The sequence below is a fragment of the Etheostoma cragini genome, chromosome 17 (assembly GCF_013103735.1).
Source record: "Etheostoma cragini isolate CJK2018 chromosome 17, CSU_Ecrag_1.0, whole genome shotgun sequence".
Taxonomy (NCBI): Eukaryota; Metazoa; Chordata; class Actinopteri; order Perciformes; family Percidae; genus Etheostoma; species Etheostoma cragini.
Genome location: NC_048423.1, coordinates 20,006,975 through 20,018,496, shown reverse-complemented (window position 1 = coordinate 20,018,496; position 11,522 = coordinate 20,006,975). Strand labels below are relative to the sequence as shown.

Genomic DNA, 11,522 nt, shown 5'->3' with positions numbered 1-11,522 from the left:
TTGGCTGCTTAGAAATTAAGTGTTAACGAGCAGTTGGACAGGTGTACCTAATAAAGTGGCCGGTGAGTGTATGTCTCTCACAGTGGACATGCATCTATGATGACAATTTCAGACCCCTCCATGATTTCTAAGTGGGAGAACTTGCAAAATAGCAGGGTGTTCAAATACTTATTTTCCTCACTGTACATAATACACCATCCAGGGTCCTGACAAGAAATGATAGAATCAGTGCACCGACAGACGTTAGGGTGACCAGACGTCCCGAAAAATTTGGGACACTCCCGAAATCAAAGCAGTTGTCCTGAATCCGGAATCCTGCCCCAATTGGCCCGCAAATTAGAGCAAAGTCTGAAGAGCAGACTTTCGAGTAGCTATAGTTGGATAGAACATTAAAAAATGTTCATGGTTAATGAGTCGTCCTACAGCCAGCTCCTGTCAGCTGAATCAGATAAATACGCATTGCTATTTTTCATTCATTCATTGTTGAAATGGAGGCTCTTGGGGGGGTCAGACATCAGGCTGCATGCTAGCGGCAAACTACATCTCAGTGAGTGATAGTAGCCTAGTATAAAACTACCAGCACAACTGTACAGACCAACACTTAGGTCTCATCCTTCTTTAAGCGGGAGGATGACTCTATGTCTAATGAAGTAATTAAACATCACAAAGAAAAAGCAAAATGTTTTTCTGAAGAGTTCATACTTATTTTTTTGTATGTTATGTGTTTGCAACTTTAAGCAGCTTCTTCATACTATTTCTGCAGTGCATTGTGGGACAATAGTGTACATCAACAGCACACTTAAAAATCAAATTTATTTTTGGGTGTGCATACTGATTTTTTAAGCACACTTAATATTTTCTCTTTTCCAGTCTGAGCCATAGACTGTAAAAAAAAAGCTTCTGGGTCTGAAAAGTGAAGCCAATGTGGAAGTGCCTAAAACCTGTGGTCTGTCTAATTTCCAGCAGGGGACGATAAAGCAAAGGATGCTTGAGGGCATAGCTACACGCCAACTTGTTACCCATGATAGAGGCTTAGCAAAGCTAATCAAGGCACTGTTTACATTAAAATAGAACTGTACTTGTTTTGGGGATTTTGTCCATGTTTTCGACTTAAACTTTAACGCTCTCACTGTGTTTTTTCACTGCATCAATGTTGATCGGAACAAATCGCCTAAAAATGTCTTTGACCTGCGTTTGGTAAAACCTTGCAGATTAAGTTAGGTTGCAGTGCTAGCGTTAGCTGGTAACTTAAGGGAAAGTCTGCCAGTTTTCTTTGTACTGCCATAAGTCTGCTGTTACTGCTGGTAAAACTCCGCTGGATGACTTATTTCAGCCGTTTAAAAATCGGCAACTTTAGCATTTGGCTCAGTGCAGAGCTATGGGAACCCTGATTATCCTCCCAAGCTCCACCCTTTTGTCCAAATATTTTCACGTCCGGTTTCAATAAACAAACTCAAGGCTTCGAGATGGCAGTCCCCAAAAAAATGGGTGACATCACCAATGTTACATCCATTATTTTTACACTATATGGTGTAAATACTCAACAGAATCAAAATCTGTCAAAACAATTAGAAGGCAGAAGGAAATTTGGACACGGCTATGAGTTTACCGAAGAGAAATTGCCATTCATAGCAACGCTCTTATGTCATATCTGACACGGGAGGAAGTAGACAAACATCTGTTTGCTTCATGTGGAAGCATTTTGTTTGCATCGGTGGACCATTCACTTCCTCCCGATGAGGCACTAAATGCACACCATGCTGAAACTGGTGGCTAATGCTAAGCTACATACAGACATATCACTGGAGCTATCACCTTTTAACTGTTACCCGCCTTGATTCATTTTTTATTTGGTTTAATTCCTTAAGCCAGGATCAAAGTGTCTCCTACAACCACACTGTGTAAATGGGCATGATAAGGTCATAAGAATGATTGATATAAAAAACATAATCTTACTAACATTGAATTTACAGTTCTTGGGTATGAGGTACAGTGCAAGGCACTGCAATTTTGGTGCGTGTGTGTGTATAAACACTCCCACTGTAACACTGTATCATGGGAGGTGAATGTAAGAAGTGGACAGAGCTGTTTAGTCTCAGTGCCTTCTTCATTCAGACTTGACTCTGGAGACACCGCTCTGCTTAAACCCTCTGCATTCACTGATCAGAACAGGTAAGATTGCTCTGATACCTGCTGTTTAGGGGAGGGAAAAGCTTGCATTTTTTGAAAGTTATTAAACACCAAGCTACTTGAAAACCTTAGCACCTTAGATGCTTTCTAAATAGTGTAATCTGGTTGTGTTTGCAGAAAGATTGCACCTCCTGCAACATTTTGCAACTTCTGTGTACAGTGCGTGCAGCGGGTCTGAGCCGGCAGTCTGAATGTCAAAGTGAGCCGCTGCACAGCATACCAGCCTTCATGTTAAAGAGTGTTAGCGAGCCCATGTGCGTGTATCCCAGTGCTTTCCTATGAGTCAGATTGTATTGTTTTTAGCTTGGCCCTGAGGGTGGGGGGGCAGTTTGACCCTGGTTGATCCCAGCGTTGACTGTGTGTGGCCTCACATAGCCAGCTATTTCCCCATGCCAGGCTACACGCTACTGTCATGTCCAAGCTGGGTTATGCCACTTCACTACTAACCATTCCAAGTCACTGTGGCTCTCTGCGGTGTATCCAACTGTTCTAAAAGAATTAAGCCTAATCAGTCTAGCCAAGGGTGGAGTAATATTCTAGTATCATTTCATTCTAGACATGGTACTAGGATAGCGCTACTGAAGGTTTGCTGCAAGGCAAAAAGCACAAAGTAGAAATCCTGCTAGAGCTGAAGAGGAACGGTACAGTACGCTACGTATAAGCAGACCTTTAGTTTAGATTTATTTTAGTCGATCTATGTCATACTGTCATGCTTATATTATTATTATTACTATCATTGTTTTAGCATTTTACATTTTTAACAGTTATCACAGACCTGTTTCAATTAATTCTTTGTGAATTGTGAGACACATTTATAAAATACTATTAGCAGAGACTAACCTAACTTCCCATTTTTTCATGAAAAAGAAAACTTTATAACAAATGTTATACATGCAAACACTACACAAGTCCATCCTCGTAAATTACACTATTCCTATTGAACAGTAAGAAACTTGCCTCTTTTTGGTCATCATTTGATTGATTGTCAAAATGTTCTTTTAACTGTTTTAATGCCATCCAGAGATTTACACACCTTTAATACGCCAACGTCAAACTTCATAGGAAAACTTATGGGAGGCTGCTCGATTACGGAAAAAAAAACATAATAATAACTTTGGTCGATATTGAAATCACGATTATTTAACAGGATTAAATAACTATTACTAACGTATTGACTTTTGCGATCAATTTTTCCCAAAGCACATATCCTTGACTTTCCACTTCCAGGATCGCTTCGTTGCCAACAGAAATTCGCAACATTTAGGCGAGATATCCATTGCATTGGGCTCCTTTGTGTTGGCAGTTTAAACCCCGGTGGATTTCTGAGGACTATGGTTACCTGCTCCTCAGATCTCTGAAGAGTAAATCCCGACAGCTAGCTAGACTATCTGTCCAATCTGAGTTTTCTGTTGCACGACTAAAACAACCTCTGAATGTACACACGTTCCACCAAAACAAGTTCAATTCAATTCAATTCAATTCAATTTTATTTATAGTATCAATTCATAACAAGAGTTATCTCAAGACACTTTACAGATAGACCACACTCCATAATTTACAAGGACCCAACAGTTCTAGTAGTCTCCTCCAGAGCAAGCAACAGTGCAACAGTGGCGAGGAAAAACTTCCTTTAAGGCAGAAACCTCGGACAGACCCAGGCTCATGGTAGGCGGTGTCTGACGACCGGTTGGGGTTAGAATGAAGAGTGGAAATAACAAAAATAGAAAGAAATAGTAGTTGGTAGCAGTTCTTTGTAGTAGTTCATGGCATGGCAGGACGCTGTGCAGCATTACAAGGCACAGCAGGACGTAGCAGGACGTAGCTGGGCACCGCAGAGTGTAGCAGATGAACATGGCATCACAGAACGTGGAGCGGGACCAAGGCGACAGCTGCTACCCTGATTTAGGAGCCTCCCTGATCCAAGTTCCTTCCCGGGGCTATTTTGCCGCGGCACTGCAGCTTTTCCCGGTGCCTAGAACCGTCCAAGATGATTGTGATTGGTTTAAAGAAATGGCAATTAAACCAGAGCATATTTTTCACCCATCCCCGAATGCTGTGTTGACAAGTCAGACCTTCCTCTGCAGCGCTGTGGTTGACGAAGCTCTGGCAAAGCGAGACTACCCAAAGCCCAAGAGGACGTCCTAGAATGTTTGAATGTTGAATGAATGTTTTGTCCACAACTCAAAGATATTCCGTTTACTGTCACAATGGAGTGAAAAAATATTCACATTTAAGAAGCTGGAATCAGACAATGTTGAGGAGGATTTCTTTCATACAAAATAACTGATTAGTCAATTATTAAACAGGTAATTGATTTAATAGTTAACAACTAATCAATTAATCGATTATTTTTTGCAGCATTAAAAGTGACCATACTAACATTTAGCACTTTATTACAGTATTTGCCACTCTCATTCATTCAGGACCCGGTTCCAAATCCTGAAAATCAATAAAGTCCGAGCTTATTGATACTGCTATCGAGACTAGTGGATCATATAACGTTATCTTTAAAAATAGATACGTGCGCAAACCGGAAAATTGATTTACGAGCCTTGCGTGTGCGTAAAGACCATAGGTAAAGTACTGTATGATTGTATGTGACAAACAATACAATTTATTCTTCCTCTGATGAGGAAGAGGGTGCATGCAGCCAGGATGCAAGGCTAGAAGGGGGGCACAGGGTAACATTTGATTTATACCTCCCTCATCCATTGGGCTAGAGTGATGTCAATCTGAAAGCAAACTGATTATTGGTCCACCCCTGTGCCACCCCACTTAAAAAATGCTGGAATTGCCACAGCACGCAGCACCAGCCAGGTCCCTCACCAGTCCCTGTGACATCGATCAAGTGGAGGTTTGGGATGAGAGTGTTCTGTCGGGACAGGTTTTAAACACACTGGCGTGGTAGCGAGACACTGCTTCCTTTTTTAGCTCGAGACTGAGACCAGGTCAGCTCGGAGATGTGCTTGCTGGCGGCAGCCAAGAAGCACCCAGGCACATAAATCACTGTAAGATCAGTGCAGGAAAAACACACACACACTCACACACACACACACACACAAATATGCAGTCAGTCACACTACAGTAGATCCTATTATGATCTCTGCAAGTATCCTCCTACACACAGACACACACACACACACACACACTACTAACTCAACTCATTCTGTGATAGAGAGGAAGGAAGGAAGGATAAAGCACAGCACAGAGATAAATACACATCATAAAGCATGCACCTTTCACTTTTGAATTCCTTATCTCAGAGTTTACCAACCTTTTCTGGCTCATTAACCTTTTTATAGGTCCCCGAGATCTTAAACAATTACTAAATAAACTTCTTTCCACCACTTTTACACAATTCCTATGTTATAAGCCAATAAACCCCCCTATTTACTGTTGATTATTGATAGTATTAGAGGTTGAATAATCTCGCAGTTTGTAATCATTTTTTAAAACACTTGGTATTTAATTTCACACTGAAGTAATTTGATTTTGCCATATGAAATCACAAATGCTTTGTCAGCTACAGGGCTTAAAGTGAAAACAATTTTTTTTTACTGGCAAATAGTTAATGTCCTTCTTACATTACACAATACATTTTTAAGAAGTAAAACGTTTTGGATACATTTTCTACTTCTTCCAACCATATGTTAAATTAAGAGGCAATGTAGATTTTCATATTGCAATAATATAATCCTACATTGAATCATTGTGAAAAAAAACTTTCTAGATGTTGTGTTGTTACTTTGGTCAAGTCATCATCAAACAACTGAATATACATTCATGATTTTTTCCATGTTGACAGTAGTTGCTTCATGTACATTTATGAAAAACATTTTGCATTGTTTAGCTTTTCATATAGCTAGATGTCTAAACTCTGGCACAAGGCCGTCATGTATAAATAATGCCTTGCTGATTCCAAACAGACAGCTTTGTCAAGGCAGTTTGGGCTTTAGATACATTTTACCCAATGGCCATTGTTAATGACTAATCGTGTTCTGCTATGAAAGTGCACACACGTATTGTTTAAAAAAAATCACAAATACAGTTGGTCAGCAAAGGTGCAGTTGCGGCCTTTTGCAGCGGCAGCCATTGATGCCGGTAACGTACTCGTATGACAGAGTGCACGGGACGAAGCTTTGTAACTAATGCTAGCATCTAATGACTAGCAAGCACTTTCTTACCGCTTCTGCGGTACTGTGAGTATCTTCCTTGAACATATCCTGCAGCCGTAAGTGCTAAACGGCTTCCCGTCTCTACCCTTTTCCTCTTGTCCTCCATTCATGTCCAGCGCCATTTGTTTTTAACTCTTTGCTCAACTAAGGCGTAGAACTAAAGCTGTAGGCGTTTCTTAATGTCTAAATTTTTTTTGCCACGTTACAACGGAGACCACATACCGCACTCTTGCTTTTTGGCGAGGACCCGCCCTGCTTTGCATCTGATGGATTAAACCTAGCGCATCAAAAACAAACCCCATGTGGACTTTTTAATTTATTTATTTTTCTAAAATATCCGGCACCATGCCCGAGTACTTTAAGCTCTGCGCTAGTAGGGGTTGCGTTCCTCTCATATGATTGGTAGGTGAATCAATAGACAAGGAAAATATAAAACTGCATGCACGTTCCCACATTTATTTATCTATTTTTCTTCCCAGCTGCACGCCAGAGATCTGGCACGGTGCCGGAATACTTCAAGCCCTGCAGCTATTTTAGTAGCAAGCTAACTGTTACTCCATGAGCTGAATCTGTGTGCAGCTGCCATTTTAATTTTTACAGCAAAGTTGTTAAAAAGCAAGAACCATGGATGCATTCAATTATACAATGCAGCTAAAGCTGTCTCAGGCAGTAAATACGTCCTCCCAATTGATGATCCATGTAGAACACATGGAAATACAGAATACTTCTTGTATTGCAGTGTGTAACTAATAAATCCTAGATATCATGAAGTAAATGTAGCCTAAGCATACTCTTTGTTCGAACGTAATGCGGTTTGGCTCTTATTTACTAAGCTTAGACGCTTACATACTTCAGTCATTTACTTTGTATTTTATATCAAAACAGTATCTCACACAGAGAAAATGTTTGTTGAGTTGCTGTGGTGTTTAGTAAATCTAATGTTGGCTGGGGTTGGAGAGTAATGTCCTCCAATCCCATAAAGAGCAAGAAAGAGCCGCTAACGTTGGCCTAAAAGCAGGTTTCCATAGAAAACATCTACACTGTGGGTGTGCTAATTGTGAATTAAACACATTTCCCTAAAACTATCTAACTGGTAGTTAATGGTTTACTCCTTGGCCCCGGAAGTAGCCCATTGTTACTCCAAGTAGTAAGCTAGCTAGCAAGACATGCTAACGTTTTTGATTGAACAGGTAAGCTCTTTTTAATTCTGTTTTGCTCTTCCCCTTTTTTGGTGTTGGAAATGCTAGAGAAAGAAAGTGTTTAGCTAGTACACACTGCTAGCTAGTAATCCCAGATATCATGAAGTATTTAAAAGTAACACATTTATGCACACTGTTATTTTGTTCTAATGTAATTCTGTTTGGCTTCTTAGTTGCTAAGCTTACACGCTTACATCCTTCATTTTATACATTCTTTCAAACTTTTTGACTTGAAACATTACAAGAACAAAATGTTTTAAGATGCAAGGTAACTGATGTGTTTAGCAAAAGTAATGCTATCTCAGATACTGGTGGCTGGGCTTGGAGAGTAAATGTCGCCCAATCCAATAAATAGCAGGCCAGAGACGCTTACATTAACACAAACCAGGGCCGGTTTCTATAAAAAATGCTACACTGTTGTTGTTTTTAAAACACATAACCAGTCAAACCAGTAAATGAGTTGCTCCTTGCCCTCAGAAGTAGCGCAAGGTTACTACTCTAAGAAGTAAGCTAGTTAGCTAGATATGCTTTGTCACGCTAACTAGACATGTTTGCATCTTTAGTTTGAGCAGGCAAGGCAAGCACTTTTTAATCTCTTTCCTCCAAGTTTCCTCTTCTGATTTTGGTTTTGGAAAGGCTAGAGAAAGAAAGCGACCACCGTCCAAACTCTCGCTAAGCTATGACTGTTCACTGTTCTAGGCAAGGGTTTAGCAAACGGTCAGTTGACATTATTGGTCAAAGTGCAGATATTCTATTTGATATAATAAGTTTGATATTAGTTACATGGGTTCATCTGTATTAGTTCATTTATATTCCATTGTCAAGAACATAAAGGTAGTTCCATAAGAACAAGATTAATATTTCACACATACTATACATAAATACATACATATATACATACATACATACATTGCCTGTTTATGTGTGTTTACTTGTTTGTTTGTTTGTTTTTTGCTTTTATTGTAGAAAATGCTACTGTAACAAGGGAATTTCCCCGCTGTGGGATGAATAAAGTATTATCTAATCTATACATACATACATAAATACACATATACATACATACATACATACAGCACATACATATATTCAACATACATACATTTTAATCAGAATGTGTCAAACTATGAATGTATTTGTTTTTAAAAACTCATACAACTCTTATATATTCACTCTGTCACTCCGGTGGTCCTGCCTCCATAGTGACTTTGATGGCCTTTCTTCTTCATTCAGGTCCTTGTTAGTCTAGAAACACAAGAAGACACACTCACCATCATGGCCAACCCACTGCACAAAATCACGTTCACACTCAAGTTCTGAAAACGAACAACTCAGTAGTCTATTGTCAGAGCATTTGCTTTAAGATTACATAATGTCACTATAAGTTGTCACAACTCATTAACCTCACAGCCTCTTGGCTCGTAGGAACGCTTGGCTCTGTTTTACTCTGTGTCATAACAGTGTCGTCGGGATCTTGCACACATTTCAACAGCGCTCCTCGGCCCATGTGTACAGAGCATTGACAGCATTAAACACAAGAGCCTGTGTTTTAGGGCTAAAGCAAGAGACGGGCCTGGACCATTGAAAATATGTTGTGTAATTGTCTAAAATATTCCTCTGAACATGAAGAAAATGCACCAGTTCCAACTCCATGTTGAGAAGAAGACAGTTTATACTGATCAAAAATCGTTGGAGAAAATTATTGTTACATTATGTTTGCATACATACAGTATCGTTTACTCTGGCTTTGCCATTACCATTAAGTGAAACTGTGCCATCTACCAAAATATGGGATTTTATTTAGAAATATTTCGGAAAATATCAACTTAACCTCCCCTTACCAGCTTTTTCCGAAGCGTTCAGGTGTTTTACACTGTCCTCATCAGCAACTGGAGCTTGCCCAGTTGTCCCAGAGATGGATCTGTTGATTTTACATAGGACTTTTAGGAGTTTTAACAGTGCCCCTCGAATGATGGGGACTGACTCATATGACAGCTTCGGCAACTTTACATTTTTTTGTCAAATTGTTGTCTTGGTTGATTTTTTTAAATTAAAGCTGTTACAAAATGTATATGTTAAAGGACAAAACTAATTGTAAAATGGCATATGATAGGCAGACACATCAGTAAAGAAAATTAACAAAAGATCAATTAACAAAAAGTTAATTCATCTTTTAATATTTTATTATCTTCATAACATTCTTTCTAATTTATTAAAATTAAATATAACTATAAGAAAAATCTGAAATTGCATTACCGTTTTAAAATCAATTATTAATACATAAATACATCATTAAATTAAAAAGACAAAAGTGAAAAGAATAATTTAATTTAATTTAGTATTTTTTATAGATTTACTTTTGTTTTTTACTTTGTTTTATAGTGTATTTTTTGAATGCAAATGTACTTACTTATGTTATAACAGCTTTTATAATATATACTGATAAATTATTTAAACATGGTCAAAGTCTATAGTTACTCCTGTGGCACACTCATGCCTCTGTATTCATAAGAGGTGAAAAGCATAATTGAATACAGACATAAATTCAAAGGAAAAATATTCAACCTAATTTAATTTATAGTGTCAAATCATAACAGATGCTATCTGAAGACACTTGCTTCCTAATGATCATCAACATAAGGTCATCATCTACCAAAGTTTGTATTTAGCCTTGCAACACTGCAGTACCCGTGGTGTAATTTCACAACATTTAATCTGTAAAATATCTAGGAGGAATTTCAAGCATTTTAAAAGGCTTAGCTGTCCTTTAGTATCATCAAGGCCTCAGCTGACTACTTTGCTACTGCAGTGATACATTTCTAATTCTAACACAGGCCTAAAAATAATAAACTTAACCCTTTCCACTGTGTACAAATACCTTCCAAATTTGGCTGAGCTGTGTATGAGAGGACTCAGGCTGGTATGTGTTGTGTATACAGTTTCTGCTTTATGTGCGCGAGTGTGTGCACGCGCGTGTGTGTGTGTGTGTGTGCGCGCGTGTGTGTTTGTGTGTGTGTGTGTGTGTGTGTGTGAGAGAGAATGTTGTATAGGGATATGCTGGAGGTAAATGTCTCTGCTTCGTCCACAGTATCTGAGCCGGTCTCTTTTCACTTGCAGGTGACTGGGAGTGCTACCCCCATGACCCCACTGTATGGCATGTAAGTCATGTTTTTATTATTATTTTTATTCATATTCAGGTTAGAAGTTTTCAGCTCATTAAGTGGACCCAGATTGTGACATGAGTGCCATCGACGCTGTAAAGGGCCTCATTGTCTTAGTGCACATGTCTCAGCGATTGAGTCCTGTACCTCAACTTGCATTTCTTGTTATTTCTATTGACTGTAGTGATGGTACCTGTCACTGCCTTTGCTAATAATCCAGTTTTTTTTTTTATTTTTTTTTTAAATCTGTTCCAAAGACTCCATTCATGTTGTGGAGTCTTCAACATTTTTTAAGACAAGGACCCCTCATCTGTGAGAGAGACAGACCAGGGACCACCTGCTACATAGCGTATAAAGGAAGTTACATATTAAACTGGGCCCAAAGTAATGTGTGGGCAACCTTATACATTCATTTGTAGTGTACAGAATACTATGCTTTTAATATTTTAATATTTGTTTGCATGATTTTATAAATCAAGTTTAATGTTAAATGACATATGGCAGAGTGAATCCTTAGTATTAACTATTTCTGTGGATGGCTACCTTAGTGACTACCTTTCCTATAGGTAAGCCTTTAGGCATTTTGACTAAAAACATTTGAAAAGACTTTCAAAAAATGTACAAAAATTTGGTGCGGGGTCTTCGGGGTCTTCAGAGTTACTTCAGGCCACGACCCCCTGTTGAAGATCTCTGTGATAGAAGAAAACAAATTACCTAACAGTTTTATGGCCTAATTTCATCCTTATATCCTCTTTTCTGTTCACAGATTAAGTTCCTATTATTTTCTTTGATCAACAAAC

General features: G+C 38.8%; 1 protein-coding gene across 5 annotated transcripts in view; it reads left to right on the top strand.

The window, feature by feature from the left end:
* LOC117960400 (regulating synaptic membrane exocytosis protein 3-like) overlaps nt 1-11,522 on the top strand; it is a 139,315-nt gene that overhangs the window by 77,019 nt on the left and 50,774 nt on the right. For all 5 annotated transcript variants that reach the window (XM_034898283.1, XM_034898278.1, XM_034898279.1 and 2 more), the window contains exon 7: nt 10,679-10,719. In XM_034898283.1, coding sequence (XP_034754174.1) covers nt 10,679-10,719 — 41 coding nt within the window. The remainder of the gene's footprint in view (nt 1-10,678; nt 10,720-11,522) is intronic.